Source organism: Mesocricetus auratus, unplaced genomic scaffold, assembly GCF_017639785.1.
Source record: "Mesocricetus auratus isolate SY011 unplaced genomic scaffold, BCM_Maur_2.0 Super-Scaffold_15014, whole genome shotgun sequence".
NCBI classification, from domain to species: domain Eukaryota; kingdom Metazoa; phylum Chordata; class Mammalia; order Rodentia; family Cricetidae; genus Mesocricetus; species Mesocricetus auratus.
In genome coordinates this window covers 79,682,991-79,698,962 of record NW_024429186.1, presented here as the reverse complement: position 1 = coordinate 79,698,962, position 15,972 = coordinate 79,682,991, and the positions used below count along the sequence as shown (strand labels likewise).

Genomic DNA, 15,972 nt, shown 5'->3' with positions numbered 1-15,972 from the left:
GACTGGGGAGGGTAGCACTAATTTGACTGAAAAAGTACTTTTAGGTCATTTATATCTTTAATGATATAAACGGAGAATATTCCATATAGAAAGATGAAAGTTGTGAGTTCGAGACCACTCTGGTCGGCAAGAGCTAGTTCAGGAAAGCCTCCAAAGCCACAGAGAAACCCTGTCTCGAAAAAAAAAATAACATGCTTTTTACACTTCACTAGAAAATAATTTTTCAACATGTCTTTCTATATTAGAATGCATGCTATTTCTGTAAAAAATAGTAAAGAGATATATAGGCAAAAATCAATACCTTCTTTAAAGAGCTTGTATAATTCCTTATTAAACAGAAACTGGTGACTGCTTCCCTATTTATTTCTCCCAGTCATATGCATATAATCCAATTTAAGTCACCTGCCAAATTTCAGTCTTTATTCACAATGCTAACCTACCTCTTTCTGTAATTCCCTCTCTAGTGGTAATTAAAGATTGGTTGTTACATATTTAGATATGTCCTATCCTGGACAGGCTACAAAGATGTTATTCCACCATATCAAAAGCTATTGTGGGAGCTACATACTACATAAACAAAGAACTGCTCAACATGGGTCTTACACACACACACACACACACACACACACACACACACACACACACGGCATCAGACTCCGACCCTGAGCGAGGGCCAACTGAGGCCTGAAGCGAGAAGGTGAGAAGGGGGGATGATATGGGGGGATGGGGGATGGATGAGGCCACATTCTTTGAAGAGCACTGAGATGTGAGATTAGCACACAAAACCTTTCATTCTTGTGCTGCAACTAAGTGACAGGGAGCAAAAACCAGCAGCCACGCACACAACACTTGTGTCTGATGTTAACAAACTAAAACAAAGCAAGGACGGGTTGGCTGTACCAGACGGAAGAGTCCGTCTGCTGTGTCAGTACAGACACGCACAGGATGAAGGAGGGAAGGGAGGAAGGCCGTGGAGGAAAACTGGACACCTGAAGCTATCTCAGGCCCTGAACTGGGATCTACCAATCAGTTCTGTGTTTATAGAGAATACACACAACAGGACAGAACTCACAAGCTCCAATCCCATCATCATCAGGAAACACTTTCTAAAACACAAATCTAACGGTGCTTCTCTAATTACAACTTTCAGTAGCACTGGGCCCCCTGGTTAGCAGAGACCCCTCATGACCTTTCTAGCTTGACTTTGCCCCACTTGACCATGATACTCCAGAGCTAAAAGTCCCTTACACTTATCAGCATGCACTTTGGGGCTTTCTTCAACTCCTTGCTCTGACTCACTCCCCTCAAGTGCACAAGGGGAGACTTTTTAAAAGGCTTTTATGACCTGCCTTGCAATAGATTGCCTAACGCTACCTCACATCTTCTGAATCTTACCCAAAATCGTCGTGCAATGTTCCATTAAGGCATAATCCATGTAAATAACTGCATGCCCAGTAATGGCACATTCCATCTCATCATGCGCTTCTAATAGCCTTGCAGTAACAACCATGAAACAGTAGGGAGAATGACATGAAGTCGCAAGACCCCTGAGGTGACACAGAGAAGGAACAGCAGCTGAGAACCACAGCCCACAAAGCACCGTTCCCTGTCTTGTGAAGGCTCTCGCAGTATTGAACCATGTACTAGACTCCGAGACTGTTTCTTTACACAAATAAGAAGTGTCCACCATTTAATGCATTAGCACGTACCTTATGCAATGTTTAACATGGGTCCAAATTCCCGAAATTGCTAAATAAAGTTAGAGTTCAATCAAACAGCATACACTTGTTTGTATGTTGCTCTTCTTACTGTGCAAGAACAATTACTTCTGTATTCTCAATGCTCAGCATAGTGCTGATACACACTGGCCTCCTAACGAATCTTTGCTAACTAGGAGTGTTCAGAGAGGTAATCAGAGTGTGACCCCAGGGTGTGACTGGGGGAGTGAGGAGAGTGAGGAGTACCTAAGGAGAGATGTAAGCGGGCTTCAAACGTTGGTCAAACTAAGACACTGATATAGAGTGGGGGCGGGGGTAAGGAAAACAGAGTGAGATGACTTGCAGCTTACAAAAATACCTGATTCCTAATGAGAGGTCAACGGAGCAGAAGGCGGCCTGAACAACACTGACACTGAGGGACAGAACCAAATGAGAGACAGGCAAAGAGGACAAAAGCAGGGGGGAAAAGACAAGGTTAGCATATACGGAGGCCCCAGGGCAAAGTTAAGTGCACGAAACATAGAAAACTTGGGCTGAGCGGGGACCCTAGACTGAGTAATATCACTCTGTGGTGTGTTTTCTCAGGGTTCAAAGCTCTTGAACTATCGGGCAGGTGAAGCCATTCGCCTGGGTTACTTTCCCACTGATAATTTTTGAGATCAACTAAAATTATTCTGTAAAAATATTCCATACACGTTCGTGCATGTGGACGACACACAGAACACCACAGAGAGGTAGTAACCCTGACAACAGCACAGACCTGGGAGATGCTAGCATATTTGCTCTTGTGCAGTCTTTACGTCTACACTGCCAAGCTTGCCAACCACTGTTTGAACAAGAGTTGCTCCACGGAAGTAAATACCCTGCAAAGCATGGCTAGGGAGAAATGGAGTTTCTAATGAGGCAAAGACACAATTCATGATTTGCTTAAGCATTAACCTCAAAACTCTTGTTCCCACCTGTCCGGCACAGTCTCCAGCTGAGTGCAGACAAGTAAGCTGGTTCCTCAAGTCCAGCTCACTGCATCTGGTGCTGGGTTCTAATGCCAGACTGTCTGCACTCTCTGAGGACTTCCCAGTCTGACCTACAGATGTTAGGTTCTCCGTTTGTACCCAGTGTTAGAAGCAAAGTGGAAAAAAGTGAACAGTTCGGTTTAATCTTAAGTTAAGGTTATTGTAGGTGCTTGGCCATGCAAACAGTTTCAGTAACCCTGGACAATTAAAGTGGTGTCTCCTAACAACAGACCCCATTCGGGATGCCTAGCTCACTCTCATGGCTTTTTCCCCTACAAGTAAGTAATCCACCCCATTGCTTCAGTGTACCTAATAGTACTTGCCTATCTCTGAGTCTCCTCAACCTGAATGTCCTCATTCATATCTCCTGAAACCTGGGCTCCCCTTCCTGCTATCTTGTAGGGTGCTACTCTCTACCCAAGAAATCTCAAGCATTGCTCAATAAACCTCTCTACCATAACAGCTACACACAACACTTTTTTTCTCATTAGCATGATTATGATAATCATAATCAGGTCAGATAACAACAAATATTGCCACAAATACAAAGGGAGTCACAACATGTGTGCATAAATACACTAAAACCACTGAGTTGTACAGTGAAACAGAAATATTTCCATATTGAAAGAGCCTTTAGGTAAAAATTTATTTTTAAGCAAATTGTACTTAGAAAACTACTATTAAACACACATTTGGCTTTAGACTGTATAATTTTTATTTATTCACGTAGTCAATCATTTACATACTGGTTAGCATAGATACCCAAATTCCTACTTCCTTAATCTTCCTTAAAGATTTTAGTGTATCCTCTTACATACACTAAGGTTAACTATGCTGTTATTACAGTCACTTAAATGGCCTCAATACAGAACCACGATATTCTCTTTTTGATTGGATTTAAGACCTGCTCCATGAGATGGAACGCATACCTGATACTGTCAATGAACCCAAGAACCTGTGTCTAGATAGGTATGAGTCCTAGGGAAACCCACTATTATTCTGTGAAATGGATACAGCAATCAAATGACTCCTAATGACTTACTGCCACACCCATAGATTAGAGCACTGCTCAACTCTCACGAAAGCAGCCTCTTGTTGCAGTAGATAACCATTAGCACGTACCCATAACAAGCAAACATGGAGGAAATAAAGAGGATAAAACATGTGCTCAACTCTAATTCAGAGGTTTGTATTCCGCCCTCCCCCACAATGCTCAGGGATCCACATGGAAGAAGGAACAGAAATATCCTAAGAGCCAAAGGTGATGGGTGACATCAGGGCAGAGGACATAACAACTCCACAGAGACTAAGACAAAACACAAGACCTACAAAAGCCCAAGCCAGCCAAAACCCCAGCAGGGAAGAGCCTGGAGTCCCCACCCCCAATTGAGAAGCTATTGTTATCTGATTGGGCTTGGAGAAAAAAGTCAAGGTTTCTACAATGGAGGGACACATACCCAGGAGTACTTGGCCAAAAAAAACTGGATTAGATGGGTTTTAAGATACATAGAGAGAGGAGATGAGGGAGTTGGGTGGGCAGGGAGGTGCAGAGGATCTGGGGGAGTTGGAGAGGGATGAAGACCATCAAAGGACATTGTATAAAACTCTCAGCGAAAAGTATGTATTTTTAACACGTGGAAAGTGAGTGAAGATGATACCTGACTCTGGCCTCCACATGCACACATGTACACACACACACACACACACACACACACACACACAGCAGGGGAGTAATTTCAAGATGGAGAGAACACACCCAACTCTTAACTCCATGCATTCTTCAGTCTGTTCCCCCTGCCCCAGAGCATGGGCACTGGTCTCTGAAAGAGAGAATTTCAAATGTGAATCTTCATAAACTGTGTGCTTAATTTAAAGTGACCGGGGCGATGTATGGCATACAGATGAATTTCATTGCTAGGCTAGTTCAGCTTGATGTGTTATTTCCCGATGTGAGACAAAGGGCACCCACAGACCTCTGTGACTTACAATCCTCTTGCCACTGCTCTGATGCTGATCTCTAGGTGTGATGGAGTCTTTACTTTCCTGCTGGCTTTGGTCAAGGAAAGATTTCTGTGTAAGCTCACACATGAAACACATAGCAAGAAGACAGGAAAATGAACATGCCCTAGAATGATGGTTCTTCAGGTGATTCTGAGCCTGGGATGAATGCTCTCTCTTCCTCTTTCTTACACATATGCACGTTCTTTTTTTTAGTATTACTGTTTCAGCCCACGCAACAGATCAAATATACCACATCACCAAGACAAGACTGGGAAAACGTTCAGCGACGATCAACTGGTCACTTAGTAAACCTCAGACACTAAGCAGGAAGCTCTGGTCCCTGTAAAGACAAACAGTTCTGCTTTTCCTACCAGGAACAAACATACTCTATACTGAGTCAGACATGGACAAGGCACTGCTCAGGGATGTAGGTGGTTTAGCAGGGATGCTCTGGAGTTCACAAAGACACAGGCTTCCCAATCAGGTGTCAAATATAAACATAAGCCAGACGAACAACAGCAAACGCTGTGACCTGGTTAGCAGCAGTGAGAAACGAGGACTCATCTTTTAGTATGGACCTGGGGTTTCCTGTGCTCAGGTTGATGGAGCCCTGTGCTTCCCACCATCAGCAGGTTAACTAACGTGATTCCTAAGGGATTCCTAACGGCAGAGTACAACACTTGTGCAACTATCGTTCTCTTTCAGAAATAAAGACAAAGACGGGAAAACGAGGGCAGAAATCCCATCTCTCATGAGCCTGAGACCTTGCACACCCATGGAAAATGATACGAGGAAAGAAACTGGCAAGGAGGACCAACGTATACTAGTGGGAGGAAAACGCAATCACAGAACGTTCCATATCCCAGCAGCAGAGAACTTTCACACAGTCAAAAGCAACCACGCACCGAAAGCATAGTTAGTACAAAACTCTGAGGTTAGGGAGGGGTGAGGAACACTCGGGAGAGATGGGACCCAGAAGTCCTCGTGGAAGGAAGCATCAAAGGCAATGCCCAGCACACTAAATGCAAGATGCCACTGCATGTATATTACTGACATTTTAAATGTGCATGCATGGCTGGAGGGGTTGAGTTCAAAACAAGAGAAAGAAACTGCAAAACATTTGACAACGTAAGTCAATATGGGAGGGAGAAAAATCGGAAACCCACAGCCCACTGCTGCACACATGCACAGTCGCAACACACAAGCTCAACCACCTCCGTCATCTGCCTGTAAAACTGGTAACATTTCAAGTGAGACACACAGAGAGGTGTGTTCCAACACAACTAAGGGGGCTGTAACTCACAAAAATGTTTCACTATATCCAAGTGTAACACTTGATTCAACCTTGGACTCATACATAATGCCTTTGCACCCAAATTCCACCTGGAGATGCTTGTCCTACGGCAATAAGGCATTTATGTAATAATTTACAAATCCCCAGGGTATTCTCTAAAACCCCTGTGAAATTACTGAAATGTTAGAAGGGACAGGATGCCCCCTATAAGGGAAAACACTGAAGCTACTCAATAGAACACGGCTCAGTTATCAAAGTGCTTTACAGGGGTAAGTGCGGGAAGATGGGGGAATGGACTCTAAGACGAAAAGACGTGTGAACACAGAAGCAAGAGATGAGCAAGTACATTCAAGTCCTGAAACGGCAAAGACGTGCCTTCAGCCTCAGCGCTGCCAAAAAGGATGCGGTGAGCAACAAGCCATTCCCAGGACAGAGGTTATCATGCTCACTGGCTAACCTGCTCAGCTAGGCCGTCTTGCCTGGTGGTAAGAACATTATGTTTTGAAGCCAACAAGTAGAAACTCAATACCCAAAGTCTAGTCTTTCACTTACAATTCGAACCAACTTTGAATGTGAATCTTAGAGGTCCCAGTGACATGACAGAAAAAAAAAGTTATTTCCACAGTACCACTATGAAAATAAAATTAAACTACACATGGGAAATTATGTGTTCAACATTCCTATTAGAACATATTAAAAAAAGAAAACAGCATTTTTATGCTATATTATACTGCTAAGCAAAATGAATATTTTTTTTAAAGTTTGAAAGTAGGAGAGTACTGTTAAGCTTTGCACAGTGTGCACTTCTAAGTAACAGGGTTAGGTATGGAATAAGGGTGTTAACAGAGGGAGGCGCCTTGCTGAGTTTACTGACTAGGAGGGTGAGGGTCAGTTACGTCTCTAAGTGCTTAGACTACGGCCTTCACGTGGGCTTCAGGCAGCCTTCTGTTTTCTAGTTTAATTGTGAGTGCAGCAGAGGAGACTGTCCTGCTATTTTTATTAAACTGGACCGAGAAAGGGAGAAGGGATATGACCTGCGGTGGGGATGACTGCAGGAAGGGAAAGAAATAATACAGACGAACAACAACAAACACCGTGACCTGATTAACAGCGGTGAGAAGCTAGGCCTCACCTTTTAGCTTGGATTTGTGGTTTCTTCTGTTCTGCTGGACCTGAGCCCTTGTGTTTAGACCCATCCACAGGTTAATTAATGTCAGGCATATCCACAGCCTCGACACAGATGCCCTCTCAATGATGTTACTTGAGAGAAAAGGATGAAGGAAAAGATGAAGTATCTAGAAAGACCTCTAATTTTAGGTGTTCTCTAGAAGAGGCACCACACCATAGCTCTGTGGAAAACTTAGTATTGCATAATATAACAAAACTCTCAGTAAGATTTATTAAATAGGTGAGAGGCTCACAGTGTTTTAACAGAATGAAGGGCGTCTACATTCCTTCAGCATCGCCAGCATATCAATAAGGCAAAAGCTTAGTTGTCAACGTGTATCTCGACAGGAGGTCATGTGACTCTCGAACGCTGTGGCCCCACACCCCGCGGTGGCTGGCTCGGTTACCATGCCTCGTCTTCCAATGAAGACTTTACTTACTAAGCACCTATTGTCTGCTAACGGGCCTTACTAGCTTTCAAGAAACGGGATGAACTAAGATAGCAGTAAAGCTATTTCTGCCTTAATAAGCTTCCAAAATGTATTTAAAGGTATAATCGCCAGAGCAATCATTACACCGTCGGTATTCCAGTCATCTTCATGAGATGGGACAACTAAACAAATACAAACAAAATTTTCCTTTACAAAGAGAATAAGCAAGAACGGGATGTAAGTGAAGACATTTGCTCATTTTCTGGAGCAGACTAACTAAGCGTGGGACAGCTAGCTAAGAAATGTTAGAAGGGTCTGCTCCCGGGGAGGTTTTTTAAATTTTGACCTTGAAGATGAGGATATGGGCTGCATGCCAGTCTGCTTTGCCCTTTAATTCCCTAACTTTCATTGCACCAAAGAGGAAGGAAACAATTATTCACAGTCCGCTGTGTATAAGACATTGTGCTGGGGTGAAGTTGAACATTTTTCAGACTTAGTTCCTACTAAAGAGAATCGCCATGGTGGGGACTGACCACTAGAGGGGGCTCATTCTGCTTCCAGACCCTTCAGGTTAAAATCGCCATCTACTGTACATTTAAGTGGTCATTTTTCAAAACTGTAGAGTAATAGTGCATGTGCTCTCTGAGTAAAATAAAATGGCTACCCCAAAAAGGGTCCAAGTAAAGTAAAATGAGAAAGCATGGTCAACCCAAAGATGCGTTTTTCCTGATGCTGTGGTATTTGGGGCCTCACTGCACACTGCCTAGAATTTTAAGCTAAGGACTCCTAGTAAAGCTTACTAACCTAAGGGTTGAGAGTGAGCTGATACTAAGTGCATTATAAAGGTAACTATTTTCCATTGAGGGGGAGCATAAGGACTTTCCCTAGATGATGTACGCTCTTGCACAAAGCTGGTGACCTTTAAAACACTTGAAAGGCAGTCACCTCAGGGTGCTCAGCTGCAGCTACCGACCAAGTAAAATCAAATATAAGTGAGGGGGACAGCATCTTAGCTATAAATTATCAAATACAGTATATTACAGGGTGAGGGAGTAATAAAATACTGAGACAACATAATAAAAGCTGGATCCTAATCCAAAGGGAAGTGTTGTGTGTTAAAAGGGAAGCGCTCTCTATTAACTAGAAACTAAAAACATTAAACGTTACAGTGAATAAAACCTAAGATAGCAAACTTTGTATAGAAAGCACTTCATGTCCTTAAATGACACAATGAATATAAGTTACTTAAAAACCCACAAGGAGCTTCAGATTTTTCTTTTTCTTTTTTTTTTTTTTTTTTTTTTTTTGCCCATGTTCATAAAATCTAAGATGTACCCATTTCACCTCATGCTGAGTTAGTATTGCTATTAATGAAAACAGAACCGGCACGTTAGAGTCCCTCAAACTCTAGCCATCAGGAACAAAGTCAAACTGAACAAACACGTTTTAATAAAAGAAACCATTCTACAAAACAGCAAAGCACTGGAAGCCCGGGGCCTCAGAAATGCCTAGGCAGAAAACTGCTGAGTCGGTGATATTTGCGTCCGATACACTGTACCGTAAAACTTCCGAATTCTGGTTGCAACGTTTGCACACAAACGTCTTCTCTCAATACTAATTTGTAAGTCAAGATATGAGGAACTAGGCCAGGTGATTAAAATTCACGAATAACACAACTTTTTATCCGGTAACCAATTGTAAATAGTGTATAAATCTTACAGTGTTATTTTTCTGGTTCATTTGTGTGATAGGTAAGTCAAGTTTTAAGCAAAATGCACACTACAGATTGTCTGAAAGTGTTCCTAAAACTATTTTTGAAAAATTGGCCAATGGTAACTTGTAGAACCTCCAAGATAATCATGAGTGAATGCATCAATACAGCCAACTCCTAAACAGAAACCTGTCTCAAGCATGGATCTGTTTTTCTGGGAGAAATTATTTAGCAGTATTTCTCATCTCACATAAATAACTCCCATCGAAACAAAGACCAAAGACTGTAAATCCCGTTAGAATTGGCAAGAGTCTTTAAGGGGGGGGGGGGGAGAATTACAGGTAGAAAATGAGAATAATTTATGAATAAGTCCGGTTCTTTCTCTTTTGCTTCTTCTTTTTCTAATTTTATAGCCCCCCCCCCAACCACTCCAAAAAAGAAGAAGAAAGCTTCACCAAAGGGTGGCTAAGAACGCTACCGGGCCACCAGGGCACCTGTCCACTGTGGGCTCCAACCTGCCACCCACCCCGCTCTAGCTATGCCACCGAGCCTGCAAAATTTTCTGCCTAGCAAGTGAACGAGGCAGCAAACCAGAAGGCTAGCTGTTGAGAGCAGACAGGGATTCCTTCGGAGGCTCCACGACCCCCTTCCTTCAAAACCAGCACCTCACCCCGGGGAGCTCACGTCCCTAAGGATCTCACACGTCCTCTAAAGCTCTCCAAGGTGGCGAGCCAGAGTGGAGCAGGATTTCCAGCCGGGCTTAGCTACACGATAATCCTGGGAGAGAGAGAGCCGCCCCAGGTAGCTCAGACCCGGCAGCGAATCGGGGCGAGCAAGCGAAGGCGGCGGGGCCGCGAGGGTGCGGTGGCCCGGGTGGCAGCCCGCGTGGGGGGGACCTCCCGCAGCCGGCCCCGCCGTCACTCACGTTTTCTGCACCGGCTTGCGCCGCTTGCGGCTGGCGTAGGTGATGTTGGCGCCGCTGCTCATGGTGCCCGCGCCCTGCCCGCTCCACCTGCGGCCCGGAGGCGGCGCCCAGGTGAGCCTCGGCCGAGGGCGGGCGGGGACCGGCCGCGACGCGCAGGTGCGGGCGGCAGAGGGGCCGCGGGGCCGCCCGCCGGGGTGGCCGCGGAGGAGGAGCCCGCACGCCTGCCGCGCCCCGTCCCGTCCCGTCCCGTGCCGTCCCGGGGGGGCAGGAGGCGCCGTCCGCGGTGCCCTGGAGAGGCTTCCCGGCTCCCGCCGTGCGCCGCCGCCGCCCGCAGCCCGGCTCCCGCCGCCGCCACCTCCGAGTCCGGGCCCAGCCCCTCCGGAGCACGCCTGCCGCAGCCGGCGTCCAGGGGACCCGCAACACAGGCGCTGCCGCCCGCCCCGCCGCGTCCCCGGCTCCTCCGCAGCCGCCGCGACCCCGCGCAGCCCGGCCCCGCCCCTCGGCCCCGCCCCACCTGCTCGGCCCCGCCCCTCGCGGCTCCCAGGGGGGGAGCCCCACCCTCTTCTTCCCAGCGCGTGATGACGCAGGACGCAGTGACTCCCTGCCTTAGCCATCTTCCAGAGGTTCTGGGCCCGAGGGAGGTGTTCACCCCGGTACCTGTTTTCCAGCCCAGAAGTGGGTGTGAGGCCGGATTACGCCCAGGCAAATTCTTTGTAGCCAGACATCAAGATGGACTGGGCAAAAGAGCTTAACGCCTCCTAATTGCATCACCTAATTTTTGACAGAGAATTACAGTGATCCTGGTAGATAAATACTGCAACCCAAGAGCATTCTAGTAGGTATGGCTTTAGAAATGCCCTTCAGAGTCGAGGCCTGTAGGCCAGGAGCTTTATAGTCCTTCCCTCCCGCTTTTACTATATCTCTACGGTAGACAATAAAATATCTTTTCCTCCATAGTAGCGTAGCAGTGCTGAGGCATTGGACAATGGATGCTAGGTCTGCTGTGACCAGAGTGGAGCTTGTGTTGGCAGTCTGGTGGAGATGGGGAGAGCAACTGGAACGGCTCTTCAGGAATTCTAGCTTCGATGAAGAAACTGGGTTTAAGGCTGAGGCCATGGAAGTCTTCTAAAGGCTTAATTTGGAAGATGATTTCCCTGCTGGGCTGTGAAAGTCAAGGTGGGGAAAGATGAAGATTCTGTTACCGAGGAGCAAAACGGATGAAGAAAGGGTCGTTGGAAAACTGACGAAGCGGTCCAGTTTAAGTCCAAATGACAGCGTGGGGGTAAGGAGGAGAGAAAGCAGAGGTGATAAAGGAGGAGACAGCTGTCAACCTCAAGAGGACAGAGCCAAAGAAGTGCATTTGGGGAGTCGGGGAGGTGATGGTGGAGGCGGAGATGAAATTTGATTTGTTTTACAGAAGAGAGAACACAAGACGGCAAGGGAAAGGGATGTATCCAGAAAACCGAGAACCGCAAATGGTGGTGAGGTCCTGGAGAAAGAGGAACCCTCGATCACTGGGGGCGGCTGTGTAAGCTGGTCCAGCCACTGTGGAACTCTGCATGGAGTTAGTTTCTCAACAAATGAAGAACAGAACTACAATATGACCAGCTGTACTACTTCTGTGTCCGTACCTGAAGGATTCTCAGTCGTAACAGCTTAAGGAGTGAACCTAGGTTAGATGCACATCGACGCTTGGAATTTTATTGGACCATAAAGGAGAATGAAATCAAGACATTTCCAGGTAAATGAATGAACTGGAAGTTACAGTGGTAAGCACGGTAGACACAGAAGAACAAATACCTCAAGTTGCCTCTCTCTCGTATGTCCTAGTTTTTTTATTTTTATCCATGAAAATACAAAGGGGAAAACGAGACAGGAAAAGGACGTCTTGTGGGCGGTGAGAAGAGGAAATGAGATGATGAGAGAATCCCTATGACTTGAGGGCAGAAGAGTGGCCCCTGGGGAGCAGGGGGAGCAGCAGGCATGGGGCAGGGTGTGGGGGGAGTCGGCAGAATCAGGGTAGGAAAATGCATCCATTGCATTAAGCCCATTGGTCTGTATTAGGAACAAATATACGAGTTAAAAATAGTTTTCTCAGCTATGTTTCTGGCTGAGCACTAATGACATACAATACCAGGAGGAAATTATAAACTTGGCTTCATACTTCCTAGGTCTGAAATATATCTATGACATCTGAGAAAAGATGGTGAGAGTGTCCCGACAGCCCAACAAGTACAAGCTGGAGCCCCGGTGTAGGGGTCATTGACTGGTGGAAAAGACGAGGCTGTGGGGATGCCGTGTGGGTCCTGCAGAAGAAGCATCAGGATTGGAGACTGAAAAACTCAGGAGCCCAACATTGCAGTGCTGGATCCGCTGGAGAAGGAGGAGGTGAAGGGGGCCTATAATTCAGCAGCTGCGTAGGCCGAGACAAGAGAACAACTATCCAGAGGCCAGTCTGAACTATATTGTGAGGCACCATCATTAATTATTAATTAGCAGTAATATAGGGTGGGTTTTATGGGGGATTAGCGGGTGCTACATCTTCAGAGAAGGGGAGGGAAGCTGACTCTGTGGGAAAGACAAAGGGCAACGGGGAACGATAGCTGTTAGAAGGAAAGCAGGGACAGCAGGAAGCAGAAACGAGATCCGGGCTGTAGTGGACTCGCTAACAGCCAAGCAACGCTTCCGCTTCCGGTGCTTTGCTTTTCAAAGTCCTCCACAGCTTCTCATGGGGACCAGGACCTTCGTGCCCCACACCTGGAATCCCAACACTTGGTCTCTGAGGCCAGTTCAAGTTCAAGGCCAGTCCAAGCAACCAAGTATGTTTTTATCTTAAAGGGGGAGAGGCCATAAAAAGAAATGCAGAATCTCTCACGTGTTGGGTGTCCTCACTGAGTCAGACTCTGGCTTTATTTAATAAGGTCTTCCAGGAGATCCAGCTGCTTGAGATCATTATGTAGTAGGCAGAGGGAGAGGAAACATGAGCGACTTAGAGCAGACTGGTGAAGTTTACAAGGGAAATACAGGAGGAGGGGTTTTTAGTCTGAGCTATAGAGGAATGGGTATACCCTGTGGTCGGTAGTTCTTGTTTTAATTTAATTTAAGAAAAACATGCATTAAAAGTGATCTGGGAACTGGCAGCAGTAAGGTGGGCATCAGCACTATGCCCTGATACATACCCCTCCCAAATAACTAACAACTTACAGGAAGTAAAAATCCTACTGAAAGTTGCCTTTTCCTTACAGCAATAAAGTAAGTGAATGGATAAATGAATGAAGGAAGGAAGGAACAAATAAATACTTCTAAAGAAGACCATTCACATTGATCAACAAACCAAGGGCACCGGCCAAACATCTCCATGTTATCTTTCTTTCATTTTTTTCACCTACATAGACAGATCACACAGAGATTCTATCCCGACATGCATTAAATGGAAGAGAATAATTTTCTCTTAGCATAGCAATCTAAAGTGCAAAACGCACACAAACAGTTTATTAACTGAATAAGTCACAGCTCCTCTACAGTAAGGGGTTGTACTAAACTGTTGGTGTTTTTGTTATTGTTGTATGTGTTTTAAGTCTTTTTTTTAAAATGGTGGTTATTTTCCTACCATACTTTCTGTGTTTCCTTAAAACATTATCTAAGAGTCATACCGTGCTATGTTCTCATATTCAGTCTTAGGCAATAAATTTTTGTATAGCCAAGATTAACAGTCTCATGTTCACAATCAAGTTTCAGGAATTCAGTTCATTTCAGTAATGGCAGTATAAAGTTCCCTTAAGAGTTAGTGTGCTAATAAAGCCAGTCTTAACTATGAGCTATTAACAACAACAACACAACACAGCTGATACTGTGCTTCCAATTACCACTGTAGAACATGGCTCTCACATTGTTATTTGTGTCCACCCACAAAGATATTAAATTTTCTATCATTAAGTAACATGGTATTTGTCTTGCAAATTTAACTACTCCATTTGTCTTTCCATATGGGTATAAGGCTAAGTTTCTATACATTGCTCTCATAAAATACAGTGATGAGGAATTATCATAGAACACAAAATAAAGATGTTTGCTATCTGATTATAAGTAAAATACCACATAGATGAATATCCCATTAAGAGTGAATTAAAATATCGAATGTACGCCTATTATTTTTAAATAACTGCTAAGTTGGTAGGATTAAACGTATAAGTTTGAATCTATTTAATAAATGCAACTGTTTTTTGTCTTGCTTAAAAGCCATGTGAAACTTATGGACACACTAAAAATATCCTAAAAATAGAAAATATAGGAACCCCGTTGTAGTTCAACTATTCACTTGAGAAGCTGGAAACTTCAGGACCAGGGAAACAAGTTTAGATTCTAGGGTTTGTTGATCTTACTGCAGTTCAAATATACTTTGTCTCTCTCTTTAATCTGCCTTAATTCATTTCTTAAACATAATTAGTTTACACTTTGTAAGGCAGCACTGAAGACTCTCACATAGAGTTATGCATCTCAGCTACTTCTAAATGCTCAATTTTTTCTTCACTGACTTGGGCATTCTACCATAATGTCATTGTCAGAAGGTACAAACAAAAAATTAGCTGGGTGTTGGTTGCACATGCCTTTAATCCCAGCACTGGGGAGGCAGAGACAGGCGGATCTCTGTGAGTTCGAGGCCAGCCTGGTCTACAGGGCGAGTTCCAGGACAGCCTCCAAAATAATACAGAAATACCCTGTCTCGAACCCCCCCCCAAAAGTTAACAGAGGTTTAAGAATTTGTAAATAAGGGTTAAACTGACAAAGGTAACTGGTATTATCCTTGACAAAGAACATAAAATGTAAGAATGATTTGTTATTAGTCAAAATTATTTTCCGTTACCTAGGGATATTCAAGAGGTTTTATTCATATCTATTTGTCTTTCTATAAATCCATCTATCATCTATCTGTCTATGTGGAAGATGACACCGTATGTATATGAACATATGTGCATCATGGCACACACGTGTCGGTCAGAGGACAACTTGTGGGAGTCCATACTTTTCTTCTACTTTGTGAGTTCTGGGGATTGAACTCAGGCTGGGTCTTGAGTAACTTTACCTACCAGCAACCCTGCTGACCTAACATTCTCAAGTTTACATGCTAAGGTTTTATTTTCTGGGCCTCTTATTTTAATATGTATTAAATTCAATCATGGGGAAGTTGATGAAGAAGCTTTATATTTTACATGCTAAGATTAATTTCCTCTTTAGTAAACATTTTATTATAATCTATACATAAATATCAATTTTTGTAAAGATATTCAATTTCAGAGAGAGATATATTTGATCTGGAAATAACAAAATGTGCTTTCTCCAATTTAAGCCAAAATATGGAAGAAGATACATTTTAAAAGGAAAAAATTCATATTAGCTTTTGAAATGTTAATGAAAGATAAATGATAATAAAACTGAATCTAAAAGTCTATATTTTAAGTTTGACAAACTGTAAAGACTAATACATTCTTATGTATAGTAAATGGCACAGCTATATATTCTTGAGAAATATTTAACTTTCATTTAAGCAGTCTGGGAGAAAGTGATTCCTAGTGTGTTTTGCATACTATTCTAACCTTAAAGAGCCAAAGAACATATGTATAGTTGGTTGTGTAGTTCAAGGACAGGCTAAGCACAGATTATTCACATATACATGTCCAAATATCCTAAAACAATCGCTGATGGTATTTCACA

At 44.0% G+C, this 15,972-nt stretch overlaps 1 protein-coding gene and 1 long non-coding RNA gene across 2 annotated transcripts in view; one reads left to right on the top strand and one right to left on the bottom strand.

Annotated features, from left to right (window-relative positions):
• The window catches only part of Ahr (aryl hydrocarbon receptor), a 45,475-nt gene extending 35,095 nt beyond the window's left edge, over positions 1-10,380 (bottom strand). The window contains exon 1 of the mRNA NM_001281658.1: positions 10,261-10,380. Coding sequence (NP_001268587.1) covers positions 10,261-10,322 — 62 coding nt within the window. The 5' untranslated portion in view covers positions 10,323-10,380. The remainder of the gene's footprint in view (positions 1-10,260) is intronic.
• A 454-nt stretch (positions 10,381-10,834) lies between these two features.
• LOC110342037 lies at positions 10,835-14,675 on the top strand. Its single transcript, XR_002384025.2, has 2 exons — positions 10,835-12,001; positions 12,432-14,675. It is a non-coding gene; the product is annotated as an uncharacterized LOC110342037 (long non-coding RNA).
• Positions 14,676-15,972: the final 1,297 nt, after the last annotated feature.